At 55.0% G+C, this 14,331-nt stretch overlaps 1 protein-coding gene across 2 annotated transcripts in view; it reads right to left on the reverse strand.

The window, feature by feature from the left end:
- DCPS (decapping enzyme, scavenger) overlaps nucleotides 1-14,331 on the reverse strand; it is a 38,842-nt gene that overhangs the window by 967 nt on the left and 23,544 nt on the right. The window contains exons 3-5 of one of the 2 annotated variants that reach the window (XM_037038259.1): nucleotides 12,436-12,581; nucleotides 5,875-5,988; nucleotides 1,242-1,352 (exon numbers count right to left, since the gene is read on the reverse strand). In XM_037038259.1, coding sequence (XP_036894154.1) covers nucleotides 1,242-1,352; nucleotides 5,875-5,988; nucleotides 12,436-12,581 — 371 coding nt within the window. The remainder of the gene's footprint in view (nucleotides 1-1,241; nucleotides 1,353-5,874; nucleotides 5,989-12,435; nucleotides 12,582-14,331) is intronic. The other variant, XM_037038260.1, reaches the window with a different exon arrangement.

The raw sequence follows: 14,331 nt of genomic DNA on the forward strand, positions 1-14,331 counted from the left end.
CTCTCAGCTCTTCTTCCGGAGTGTCCAAGGCTTGGAGTTAAGGGGGACTCCGGTTTCCACTGTGTGCAAATCCCTAAGGGGGTCAGAGGTGAGGAGAAAGGACAAGGGCCTCAGTGGGCTCCACATCCCCCCAGAACGGCATCCTGTGTCTGGAGCTCACCCCGGGGATCTCTGCAGCAGGGTGCGACCCAGGCCAGGGCACCCAAAGGGCTTCCTGGGATGAGCAGGGCGAGGCAGCTATAGCTGCCAGGGCAGTGAACGTGCTGGCCAGGTACCTCCCCAAAAGACAGACACAACTCTCTGCTACTGGAGGGTGTTGCACCAGGACTGGTTGCACCAGGAGAGCAACCAGTCTCTCTGAACAAGGACGGGTGGGACAGGAGGGTGAGGGCACCGACAGGGAACGGGCCGAGGCTCTTGGAGAGCACAGGGCGGGACCCTTCCCCCACCTGCTGTGGGGCCTTGGGCAGCTCCTGCTGAGAGGAGCACTCATGACTGCCAGACCCTGGCATGAGGGAGGGCTTGGGGGGACCTTCAAACATTCCAAAGTGGAAAAAAGGCTGAGACCACCCTACAGAATGGCGGTTTCAGAAGGATCCTAACCAGGTATCAAGACCCAGAGAGATGAGGCCCACGGTCAGCCTGCTGGCTTGGGTCAGAATGTCAAAATAAGGGCCACCACCCTGGTTTCTTGTCTCTCTTCTCCCATCGTCCCTCGCCTCAGGATGTCTTTTAGTACTCCCATAATGTCATTCCATTAAACAGCTGGGACAGACAGATGGTGTCCCTGAAGACCAGGCCCTAGAGAACGCAGCCTCTGCCCTCAGGTGGAGGAGGAGGGTCCTACATTTAGCATCAGAGCCTGCGACCCAGCTACCCAAGACATATGGCCATGTGACATGGCCGTGTCACTAGGCTATCACAGGCAAGGCAGGCGATCCTGGGATGGATGGGCGTCCCAGGTTGGGGCTGCCGGAGAAAGGCAGGGGGCCAAAGTGGGGACCTAAAACAAAGGACGAGTGTGGGGAGAGGAAAGGTGGCTGAACAAAGGGTGGGAGGGTGAGGCAGGACCAGGCGACAGGGCTCGGAAGAGCCCGTGTGTGGCCACCACAGTGATGTCCAGAAAGAAGCCCCCACTGCAGGCCTCCTGCTGGGAAGGGCAAGGACCTTGGTGGAGGGAGCACACTGAACCCGAGTGCCACCTCTCTGGGCTCCGAGGGGACTCGGCCAGGGTGACTCACCTGCCCCTCCCGGAGGATGTTCCTGAGCAGCGGCAGGTGCTCTGCAGTCAGGTCTCGGAGCGACCGGATGCCCCGGCGATGGCAGATGGCGATAAGGTACAGGTCATCGAGCTGCAGAGACCAGGGGCAAACCAGGCTCAGCAGGTGACAGGGCCTGGGGAGGACGCCAATCCCAGCATTCCCCAGGGAAGCTTCTGGCAAGCGCCCAGGCCCAGGCCCCCAGAGCCGGCCCTAGCCAAGCACAGGGGCCACAGCAGGACTGATCCCCAGGCCACATGGGCAACCATGTGCCCAGAATGCGTGAGTGGGGACAACCCAAGGAATGGGACTTCCATTTATTCCTCCTGCTAAAGAACACCAGGGAGGAGTACTTCTGCACTCACAGAGCTGATGGGGCTCCAGAAAGTGCCAAGGCCAGCTCTTTCCCTCCAAGAGTTTATGGTCTAATTGCACTCACACAAGTAACTGTGAGACACAAAGCAATCAAAGTGCACAAGGATGGAGGAGGAAAGACTGTCTGCGAGGGCCATTCTGAGAGGCTTCCTGGAAGAGGAGGGAGGGGACCTGGGTCTAGAAGACATGGGCTTAGAGAAAGGTCATTCAGGTGGAGGAGCAGTGAAAGCCAAGGCTCGGAGGCAGCAGAGTGCAGGGCCTGCAAGGGGAGAGCAAACAACCCAAGTGCCCTGGAGGCTGGTGTGTGGGGTACAAGGGAGCCTTGGGCCAGCTCCGTGGGAAGCCAGCAGAGCCTGGTAACCTTTTCCTCTCCTCCCCATCTCTTATCTCCCCGGGCTCCCAGACAGCTAGCTGTTCCCAGTGTCCTCCTGGAACAGAGCCAAAAACCTGGAGTTCATAGCAGCACAAAGAACCAAAGTCAACAAAACCTTGTTCAGGACAGCGAATGACCTCCTCCTCTGGCTTGGACAATGCCCCCTCCCCACCCTGCTCACCCAGACCCCGGCCTGGGCTGGTACCACGTCCCTGTACGAGGCAGGCCCCAGACAGCAGGGCTCCGTGGGTGAGGCCTGGGTGACTCCAGCCGCATTCTGTCCTGCAGTCTGAGCTGCCAGCCCCTCCACGAGATACCCCGGGCACTGTTAGTCACCCAACCCACCCGTGAAGAGCCCGATCTAAAACCTGAGAATGAGACTTCCCACATGGTTCCTGATGCCCAGCCTTGCCTCTCCCTGACACAGACCTTTTCCCTCGGAACCTCGGGGCAGATGACCCAGCTGTGCCCACCCAGGCCTCAGCTGTGCCCACAGGTCCCTTCTGTGCTTTCCGTTCTCATGACCTGTGTCCAGGACATTTACTCTCTTGCTCGTTGGAGGACTAAGGAGCAGCCAGAAAGCAAAACTGTTTAAACTCGGGGTGGGGGAAGGGCAGCAGTGTCTGTGGGTGTCTCAGCTGCTCCACGTGTCACTATCACAGGACAACCAAACAACAGGAGCGTCTGTTTTAAATGGAGTCTGCAAGCCCTGGCTGGTGTAGCTCAGTGGATAGAGCATGGGCCTGTGAAGCAAAGGGTCACTGGTTCGATTCCCAGTCAGGGCACATGCCTGGGTTGCAGGTCATGTCCCCAGTAGGGGACACATGAGAAGCAACCACACATTGATGTTTCTCTCCACTTTTTCTCCTTCCCTTCCCCTCTCTCTAAAAAATAAATAAATAAAATATTTTTTAAAAAAAATGGAGTCTGCTGACAAACCCCAAACGTGACAGTAAATTATACCTCCCTGAGCCACAGACACGACGGGGAATGAAGCCTGGAGCTGGGTGTCAGCTCATGGGCCGGGGAGGGAGGGGAAAAAAGTCCTTCTTCGATATTGGACACACCCCAGATTACTGCAGGCAGCCGCAGGGTCCCCGGCTGAGAGAAATGACCTGACAAAGCTAGACGAGGAGCTGGTGAGAGCCTCCAACTGGTACCCCAGACGCTGGCCCATCAGTCACGCTGGGAGAAGACACCATCCATCCCTTTTCACAAGGCAGGACGGTGACGGTGCCATCAAAGTAACGGCTTCCTGGCAAGAAGCACGACCGACCGAGACTGGCTGGCCACCCCTTCCGCCTCTGGAGCAACCAGAAAGGACAGACTCCTGATCTGAGAACCTTAGACTAGAGCACCTACACTGCACGAACTGCAAGTGTTTGTGTGTCCAGACCAACACACTCATGTGTGTGTGTGCGTGTGTGCTTACATAGAGACTATGCAAAGACTCTCTCCGGAAGGACAGAGAACTAGTCTCTTCTAGGGCAGGGACATGGATGGAAGGAACTTGCTTTCACTGCACACCCTTTGTGCTAGCTGCGGTTTACCACCTACATGTACAAACCGGGCCTACAAAAAGCAAGCAAATAAAATAAACAGGTAACTCTTCAGAGCTGAGGAAGGGATGTTACAACTTCCAAAAAGCAGAGTATCTAGCAAACATTAGGGACTTGATAGGTATTCATGGAATGGATGGATGGATGGATGGATGGATGAATGGACAGATGGACAGAGTCTTTCTAAGCCTGAGCCATCTGTTGGGGGCTACACAAATATACACAAATGATATAAAAATACACTTCTGGGAGAAAGAAGAGCAAGGGGAGATCCCAGGTGACCAGAAAGGCCCCCCGAGGAAAGCACCAGGCATCCCCCTTTCACCTTGTGGCTGTGAGGGAAAGAAGTTCGCCGGGCCTATCTCCCCTCTGGACATGCTGCCCGTCTGTCAGGGAACTATTGATTTTGGTCAAAGATTTGAGACCGTAACATGTGGCATTACCAGTGCTGATTAAACAAAGGTCAAGAACAATGGCACCTACACAGCCATCTAAGAAAGCCCTATGTTTCAGCTTGCTCACTCACGGCCACTGAGGGTCAGTCCAGAGGCGTGGCCGGAAGCCCAGTGCGGTTCCTGAGCCTTTCCGTGTTCACCAGAACAGAGGGCGGGTGCGTCCCTGCACAGGCTGGCCGGGAAGCCCGCCAGCACCAGGTCAGGAGGATGCTGGTCCCGTCCCCATGCAGCGCACACGCTCCCCAGTCTCATGAGTCTTGTGAGTCAGAGGCTGCTCCTATGCCACCCCCACCCCCATGACCCAGTGCACCACCCAGGACCTCCAGGCGCAGGGCTGCTGAGGGGCAGCTGGCGTTGGTGAAGCTGCACAAAGGCACCATCCAGAGCTGCCACTAGTATCCCTAGGACCTCACCCCAGCACCCCCAACAGCTCCAGAGCTGGCCTGGCTTCCCCCACGGAGGCCAGGGTGGGGAGGAGAAGCAGGGTGGCGGGGGCAGGTGTTCTCTCAGCCTCTCCGCACCACAACCCCGCACCCCCCCCCCGCCCTCGATCTCACCTCCCTCTAACAAATCACACAGCACTCCACCTCCTGGAAACTCCCTTCAAACTCCCTACCACCCCTCGAGCCATGCACAGGAATTCCCTCTAGTCGCCTGTAAGCCACAGCTGGTGCTCCCTCGCCTGTGGCTGCGCTGAGATGCTGGCCCTCTGCCCCAACCACAGGCTCCTAGTCCCCCTTTTCTGGCAGTGAAGGAGCAGCATGGCAAGTCAAGAAATCACCAAAGCAAAACCAAGCAAATGGCAGGTGAGCTCAGTGAGGACCTGAGGCCTAATGAGCAGGCCACAGCTCAGAGAGAAGAGAGTGGGAGTCCAAGGCTGGGGACAGGGCCCAGACCCCAGAGTGCCACTGGCACCCATCCTGTGACTGCAGGAGGAGCACAAACACCTGAAGGGCCCCCCAAAAGCAGAACGGAAACCCGAGCTTGGAATACATAAAAGAGTCTACCTGGAGAGTGGGGCATTTGTCTGCTCACTGCTTCCTACTCAGCAATTCCACCTCTGGCTGCCTTGGCCTTCCCTGGCCCCCTGGCCCCCTGGCCCCCAGAGTGTGGCCCACTGCCGCTCTGCGGTGGGAACAGCACTTCCTGTAAGACACTGCCCTGCCTGATCCGGCACTGTCAGGGCACGTGAGTCTGCCCACACAGCAGACGGTACGTTGGGATGTGTGCGTGGTGGGCAGATGTAGAGGAATGAGGATGGGGAAAGGAGCTGCAGAGAGAGAGACCACCCGGCATGAAGAGGGCCAGCGAGAAGGTGGCTCTGCTGGAGGCCCGCTCCCTGGCAGAGAGGAGAGCACGCAGGCACACGGGGGCTGGGAAACAAAGCTGGGGGCCTCCTCCAGGACTAGGGCAATGTCTGGGACACCAGGTTGCTCCCCATGACTGCCACCTGTCACTACGTCACACCATGGGCCTGCCTGGATCTGCAGGTGTCCAGGGGAACGAAGGAAAGCAAACAGCCCACAAGACTCCAGCAGGTGAGTGGCCACCCAAGCCACTTGGCTGGTTAAGGACTGGCCCATGTGGTCAGGCAAACATTGCCTTATGCCGCCCCCCACAATACATGGCGCAGGGGGCCACTGGGGGAGACAGAAAGGGCTTTAAACCAACCCTGTGGAATATAAACATTAGCGCACGACAGGCATGCATGAGCACCGTAGGGCTCAGACCTCTCTTGCTGGTGGATTACAATCTGCTTAGAGAGTGAGAGAAAAAAGGGTGGGGCTGAGGCAGGTCGGCAACAGGGGGGCAGGGCACTCCGAGAGCAGAGGACCCCAGGGGAAACCTCCTACCTGCTGCTGGTTCCACTTGAGGTCGGGGATGAGGACAAAGCCGTCAGTGGGATCTGGGTTCTCGAACACAATCCTGTCAGCTTCTGCCTTCTTGTCGAGAATGTTGTACACCCACTGGAAGGAGTGGGAGGGAGAGGGGTTCAGATCCAGTCACCACCCCTTGGGGAGACTCCCCAGACTGGGCTAGGACAGCTCCCTGGCCCCTCCAGGAGGGATAGCCACTGACCTCAGGGGGTCTACACTCAGGTGGTCTTGTGCCCCAGCATCTGCTCTCACGGGTCCAGAAGAGACCTCTCCTCCTACCACCACTGACACTCGGTCACTAGTCATCTGCACGAGGCCCCCACCATGCAGACAGAGCTGGTTCTTCAGGCTCTCCGGGTCAGCAGTGCGCATGCACTTCCCGGCAGCCTCACAGGCCTGGTCTCCATCCACCCTCCACTGCACTAGGACCACAGCGCACTACCAGGCTGGGAGATCCCTCTGCAGAGGAAGCTGGTTCCATGCAGATGGGGGAAGGTGGAGGTTCTAAAGTGATGTATGTGGGTTTCCTGCCCTGCCTGGGGATTCTCAGTGGTTGGATAAGCACTTCTGCCCACCTGGAGCCACAGCAGTGTCAGCTGACACGGCCCCTGTGTGACAAAGCAGACCTGAAGGCCACCTTGTCAACAAGACTTCTGGCCCGCTGCACACCTCTGATTTGCTGCTGTCCACAGTGCCCTTCCGGGGCACTGTGTGGGTGCCAAGGCTACCACTACAACAAAGGTCCAGACGGCCTTCCTACAGCAGCCTCCTGCAGGGAGGCTAAGCCAAGGCCCCTATTTCCCAGGGCTCAGACCTCAGCAGTTCTCCACTTCCCCCCAGCTCTGAACACTCTTTGCAAAGAAAACTTCCTTCCAGGTCAGCAAGCTCGGTGACAGGAATCCTGAGAGAACCTCACTGGAAAGCCGCACAGAGGGCCAGGGCTGGGCTCACACCGCTGTGCATCTGCCTCCCAGCCCACGGCAGGGGCACGGGTGGCCAGGGCACTGACACCACTGGAGCCGGAGGGCCCCTCTGCCCACTCCCAGGAGAGTCGCACAGCAGTGCCACAAAAGCCAGGGCCAGGGACTGGTTTAGTCTGCATGCCTCCTCCCAGGAGTCCACAGCCTTGGCTCTCCTAGGCTATTGGGCAGCACGGCTAAGGTCAAGTGCAGCTCTCTGAGATGAAGAGTATGGGAACAGAAGATAGCTGCCTGGAAATAGCTAGGCCTCCCAGCCCCACAGACAAGACCCACAGACAGGTCACATGTGGCCCACCCACTGCAAAGAAAGTCCCACACGTCCCAAGAAGAGCCTGACTGCCCCACTCCCTGGGGGAGGTCTGGAGGAGAAAGGGGACCCAAACTTTTCCCTTTGGGATATAGACTTTTACGCTGATAATTAAGAAACAAGACTTAGAAATGCTGTCCTCCCTCCTCCTTTCCTGCCTAAGAGATGCAGAGAGTAAAACCTAATGAAGTCTTAGGATGTCTGCCTGAGCAGCTTTACTTGAATTGAATGGAGAGTGGCAGTGGGGGCCACGAGCACGACTGGGGAGGAAGAAAAGATGAAAGCAAAGGGGGCGGCACCAACAGAAGAGCAAGGCTGAGGCTGGTGCGAGTGGGGCAGCCAGAGGCTCCAGGCAGGTGGGGAGTGGCCAGTGCAGTCCCACTACGTGCCAGGCTCTGCTCTAGGGCCTCACGGGGATTATCCTCACAGCAATCCTGGGAATTTGGGGCTGTGAGCACCCCATTTTGCAGCTAAGGAAAAAGCAGGGGCAAGGGAGTCCACACAGTTCTCAGCCAGAGTGTGGTCTGGTCTCGGAGCCCACACTCCAGGACACAGGGGAAAGGCCCCTGGGACAGCAGGAGGGACCTAAATACACATGGAGTCTCGGCCAGAAGCCCAGTGAGGAAGGCAGGAGAAGCTGGCAAAGGACTCACACAGACCCTAGAGGGTTACGTAAAGGGAGCGAACCCCCTGAAAGCATGGCTGGGAGACTTGGCCCCTGACGATGACAGGCCTGTGAGTGGGCCCTGACAGCTTCTGGAAGGCACCTGGCAGGGCCTCCTAGCAGTGACACTGGCGCCCACTCCAGACCTCCCTCTCCTCCCTGGGACATCCTGCTCCTCCTTCACGCTCCTGCTTCTCTGCTCATCCAGCTGCTGGGCCCTCTCCGCTGGCTACCCTTTACCTGCCCGCCCTCCACGTGTCTCAGTTCTGTACTGCCCTGTTCCCCAAGCTGTCACCTGGGTGTGCTTAATGGCAACTACCACTCCGGTGCCTTTTCTGTGCTGGAAGCAGCAGCAGGCACATGACACACGACACCTCTCTCTATTTCCCCTGGAACCACAGCCACCTTTGCCAGACAAGGAAACTGGGCTTTGGGAGGGAAAGATAGTGTCACACTGCTCTGAGGTGGCAGAGTGAGAACCCAACCTGGCTGACACCGAAGCCTCGACTCAGTGACAACTGGCATGTTCAGCCCAATGATCTCTCCTGCTCCGCATCCAGACATCCCACAGCGGTTTTTTACAGGGCGTTTTCACTAGACGTTACAAGCACCAAGTTTGAGGAGCCAAAGAAAGTAGTCGGCTAAAAGCCCAGGAGCCAGACCACTTGGCTTCCCATTCCCATCTCTGAAACGCCGTTGCGAAACATTTTTTGAGGTGATGCACGTAAAGTGCTTAGAACAGTCCCTGGCACCTCATGGGGACTAAGTCCCAAACTGAACTCACCATCTTCCACGTAAACCCTCTCTGCTGTCCCCGTCCCCGCCCAGGTTAACAATCCCACTATCTGTCCACTCATCACGCAGGCTAGACCTGGAGCCATCCCTGGCTCTTCCCTCCCTTCTCCCACTGACCATCTCCCAAGCCCTGAAACCTCTCAACTCTGCTGCCGAAACCTCCCCGCGGACTGCCTGGTCCAGACCCACGCGGGCTCTCAGAGCCCTTCTGCTTCCCTCTCACCACACTCCCCAGTGGTCTGACTCTGAGCACATGACTGCTCAGGGGACCCTCACTGGCTACGGCAATTGTTCTCAGACCTGATGACCAGCCACAACAGATATTTTTGAAATTCAGATTTCTCAGCTCCACTCCCTGAACATCTGATCCAGCAGATATGGACTACGTTCTGTATAATCTCACCAGGCAACCTTGGCGATCGGCAAATCGGCAAGGTGTGTGAGGCCCTGGACAGTGCACATGCCTCATCCCGGCCCCTGCTGGCCTTCTCCTGTCGTCTCCTGCCGACCTCGAGCTCCCCAGCCCTCTGTGCCTCTGCACTTGCCCTTCCTTCTGCCTGGAAAGCCCTGTCTGCCTCGTCCACCTGGTAAACTCCCATCTGTCCCCACAGGCTGGAGGATCCCCTCCTGTGCGAGGCCGTCCCCTTGTGTGTGCTGATCACTCCCCGGGTTGCCACTCCAACTTCTATATAAACCACCAGAGTGCTGGTCACACTGCGCTGCAGCTGTCAGCCCCACGCCAGTCTTCCTAGAAGGGACCAGTGTTTTCTTCTTAATATATTTTATTGATTACACCATTACATTTGTCCCATTCCCCCCATTTCCCTCCACACCCCCTCCCCCCATTCCCTCCCTTTAGTTCATGTCCACGTGTCATAAGTTCTTTAGCTTCTATATTTCCCATACTATTCTTGCCCTCCCCCGTCTATTTTCTACCTACCATCTATGCTACTTATTCTCTGTACCTTCTCTCCCCTTCTCCTCCTCCCATTCCCCTGTTGCTAACCCTCCATGTGATCTCCATTTCTGTGGCTCCACTCCTGATCTAGCTGTCCTCTTAGTTTGCTTTTGTTTTAGGTGTGGTTGTTAGTAACTGTGAGTTTGCTGTCCTTTCACTGTTCATGTTTTTTATCTTCTTTTTCTGAGGTAAGCCCCTTTAACATTTCATATAATAAGGGCTTGGTGATGATGAACTCCTTGAACTTGCCCTTATCTGAGAAGCACTTTATCTGTCCTTCCATTCTAAATGAAAGTTTTGCTGGATAAAGCAATCTTGGCTGTAGGTCTTTGGATTTCATGACTTGGAATACTTCTTTCCAGCCCCTTCTTGCCTGGAAGGTCTCTTCTGAGAAATCCGCTGACAGTCTGATGGGAACTCCTTTGTAGGTGACTGTTCATTTATCTCTTGCTGCTTCTAGGATTCTCTCCTTCATTTTAATCTTGGCTAATGTAATTATGATGTGCCTTGGTGTGTTCCTTCTTGGGTCCAACATCTTTGGGACTCTCTGAGCTTCCTGTACTCCCTGGAAGTCTATTTCCTTTGCCAGATTGGGGAAGTTCTCCTTTATTATTTGTTCAAATAAGTTTTCCACTTGTTGCTCTTCCTCTTCCCCTTCTGGTACCCCTATAATTCGGATGTTGGAGCATTTAAAGGTGTCCTGGAGGTTCCTAAGCCTCTCCTCATTTTTTTGAATTCTTGTTTCTTTATTCTTTTCTGTTTGGTTGTTTCTTCCTTCCTTCTAGTCCATTCCATTGATTTGAGTCCCAGTTTTCTTTCCATCACTATTGGTTCCCTATGCATTTCCCTTCATTCACTTAGTGTAGCCTTCATTTGTTCATCTAATTTGCAACTAAAATCAACCAATTCTGTGAGCATCTTGATCACCAGTGTTTTGAACTGTGCATCTGATAAGTTGGCTATCCCTTTGTCGCTTAGAAGTATTGACTCTGGGGCTTTGAGCTGTTCTTCTGCTTGAGCCATAATGTTTTGGTCTGTTTGCACCCGTTACATATGAGGGGCGAAAGCTTAGGTATTCACCAGGGTGGGTCAACCCAGTCACTGGGTTGTGACTGGGGGCGGGGTCAGAGAGGAAGCAATGGCTTTTGTTCTGCTCTCTCTCAGATTTCTCCTCTGCTGCTCCCCACAAGCAAATTGGGCCCTTCTGGTGCTGGTTCCCGGGTGTGTGGTCTTGTGTATGTTCTAGGACCCTGTGGGTCTCTCCAACAAACTCACCTGTGTCTAGGAGCCTCTCCCAGCACCTCAACCCCCGAAAGTTTTTCCAATCGATGCTTTTAGGCTTTAATTCCCATCGCTGGGGCCCTGGGGTGCGTGACCCCTCTCACTGTCCATTTTTTTGCCTGGTTTATCTGTGTGTAAATGTGTGACTGTGGTCAGCCAGCCGCCTTGTGCCCTCGCTGGGTCTGCCTGTTGACACCCCACACCTGGGATCTGCCAACCGCCACCTACACACCTGGGTCATTCAGGCAGCCACCACCTTTTCCTGCTGGGACCCCTCTCCACCGGCCCCCGACTCCTCCCCTCTTACCTGTCTGGATGAATGGTTTGTTGTTGTCGGACTTCGGTACAGTTCAATTTTCTGTCTGTTTTGGTTGTGTTTTTGTTTCTAAATCTTTGTTGTCCTTAAATTTGGTTGTGCGAGGAGGTACAGTGTTTCCGCCTACGCCTCCATCTTGGCTGGATCAGGGAGCAGTGTTTACCTTGGGGACCCACCTGAGCCTCGCCTAGGCCCTATACATAGTAGATGCTCAATACGTACGATGACTGTTGCCAATTAAGCTAAATGCTTGTAAACTTGCTAGGAACAGTCAAGGAAGAATACACGGTGTTTGTGTCAAACAGAAGCAGGCAGAGTAGTAGAACTCTGGGAAGAGTAGATTCTTGGGAAGAGTGGATGAGAAATGCTCAAGGAGAACAAGGGTGAGTGAGAAAGCCATGGAGACAGCGAGCAAGAAAACAACTCAGCCATCACAGTTAATGCTGACATTCACATGGGGCCAGTTCCAGGCAGAGGCGCCGGTTGGTGTTGGGCCTAGGCCAAGGGGTAATTGGGACCTGCTAGCTAAAATGGCCTTGAATCTGGCCCAGTCACTAAGGACACTCAGGAGACACTGCCAACCCCCAAACACAGCCCCTGGAAGAAGTAGTCTGCACAAAGTCCCCAGAGACGACTGGGTCCTGCCCTCTATGGAATGAATGTAAGGGAGAACTAGCAAAGGGCAGTTTTTTACTCTGAGCTTCAGCATTTGGAGGCTGGTTTGCTGCAGGCAAGACCAGGAATATGACGAGCCTGGAGGGGGCGGGCCTGATTGGGCATCTGTCGCCCATTTAGGTACCTGGCAAGGGCACACCCCCTGAGACTGTGTTGTAACTACTGCAGAGCAGACACAGACTCTCCAGTGCACTGGGTCGCTTTGAGGTCCTCGGGGAGCCTCAGGGCCATGCCCAAGACTGATGTCAATTCCTGTACCAATGACTATCCTCTGTGGAACAGCGACTACCTCACCGCAGGGCTGTTTATGACACTTCCCTGCCCATTTTTGCCCACAGTGCTCGTGAGGTTGCATCCCACGCAGTCACGGATGCATTCCGTGCTATCTGACTCCTGCACAAGGAAGCGAGCCCCACGCAGGCAGGGACTCCACCATGCTCTCCACTGCAGCCCTACAGCCTGACTGGGGAACAGTGATGGTCCCTGGTAGGGCTGGTGCTTGTGAGAGACACATTAGCGACTGGGACAGCACTCTGGGTGTGCCCCCTCTGGGCCAATCACCTGGATGCTGAGGCTCTGAGACTCCAGGTGAGGGAAGGTGATGTTCTTGTAATCACTCCCCGTCTCTCGAACCAGGTGGAGGTCTTGGCGCAGGTACTTCTGCAGGTGCTTCTCTGTGGCCGGGTACACCACGGTGGTCTTCACATCTGCAATGACATACCACCACCCAGGCTTGCAGAGTGAGGTCCACTCCCTGCACAGCCCGGCCACATTGGGTCCCCACCAGGGGAAGGGGACAACCTCTGCCCCACTGCTGATCCCCTGGCAAAGGCAGTCAAAGGCTGAGGGCTCTTGTCACCCATGATCCTCTCCCACAGGTGCCTGAGCCACTGAATTAAAAAGCTGGGCCACACTCAGAACCTGGAAAATTCATCACCCCACCCTTCGCGCTTCCTCCTTTATTTGCTAGACACAGAAATGAAAAGTTTCTGACTTTTCTCACATACCAAATCTCTAGGTATATGGGTTTCTGGACCCACAGCCGAAAACCTGGTTTAAAGCCAAGCAGCCACTCACAGCCAAGCAGTGCGGGGTACACAGCAGATGGTTAAAGGCATGGGCTCTGGAGCCGACTGAGTTCAAGTCCCGCCTCTCAGCTCCTTCCTCAGAGCCCGGATGCCAGTCCAATCATTTACCTTCCCATGCCCGAGTTCCCATCTGTCACCTGAGTATAATAGCTTCTATGTCATAGGATTGGGAGGATTAAGCCAGTTAATACCTGTGAAGCACGTAGTACTATCTCTGACAGATAGCAAATATCTACTATGCAAAAGCCGGCTATTTTCAACCCATGGGTTCTCAGCCTTGATACCACCAACACTCGGGCCTACTGACCTCTTTGGGGGGGCCGTCCTGCGCACCGCAGGACGGGCAGCAGCGCTGCAGGCCCCGACCACGGTATTGGCAAAACCTTGCCCCACATGTGGCGACCGAAAACATCTCCAGGCATTGCCAAACTCCCTGTGGGAGAAAACTGCCCCCGGTTGGGAATCACTGTTTCCGCCAGAAGGGAACTGGGCAGTGTTCCTAAACAGACTGCAAGGCAGGGCCCTGGTCGAATATACCCGGTGAGGTCCTTTTCTCTATTCCTAATAACATCTGCTACAACTGTTATTATTACTCTAATATTTATACAAAGGCGGGGAAAAGTAGGTTTATTCTTGTGTTATTTATTTACTAATGATTGCATAATGTATTGGTAGCAATTGTCTTTTTCCATAAGAACAACTAACTATAAAGCTACTTTTGCCCACCCCTGTGTATGGCGCGTCAACAAAGATGAAGGGAAGGAAAAAAACCTGTGTTTAAAATCAGCTGGGATGTTTCTCAAGAGACCCACGCCCCCCCCCCATGCCCCCAATTCCCTTACTCTAGATGGGGATGTGTTCATCCAAAGAACTGGGGAGAAACCCAGAGGGCGCATCTCACATCTGCTCACATAGCGCTACACCAACTAAGAACCACCCACCTATATGTTCACATTTGGTCTGAGGAAGGCGGAGACTTTAATCCTACTTTATAGGAGGGTGAAAAGTGCTGACAGCAATTTGAGAAGTATCTGACGTCTGTCCCACTGCGAGGCAGTCACGCTAAGAGGCGTGGTAGACAAGCTAGAACCAGGTGCTCTTTCGACACCCGCCCAGGGAAGACATCCTCGTGAACTACACCCAGCACCTGACTTCTGGGGGGATCAGACGCCCCTATTCCGTCAGCTCCAGAGGCCAGAGTGGTGTGAAGACATGGGACCTGAGCTGACACGTGGCTCTCCTCTCACTGGCTGTGTGACCTGGCCCTCGAAGCCTCACTTCCTCATCTGTTAAAGGGTGGCCATAAAATCTGCCCCACCGAGCTGTTGATGGCATTAAACAGCACCAGCGGTCTGGACCGCTGGAGATG

The sequence above is a fragment of the Sturnira hondurensis genome, unplaced genomic scaffold, assembly GCF_014824575.4.
Source record: "Sturnira hondurensis isolate 20B ecotype Veracruz unplaced genomic scaffold, ASM1482457v3 Scaffold0024152, whole genome shotgun sequence".
NCBI classification, from domain to species: Eukaryota; Metazoa; Chordata; class Mammalia; order Chiroptera; family Phyllostomidae; genus Sturnira; species Sturnira hondurensis.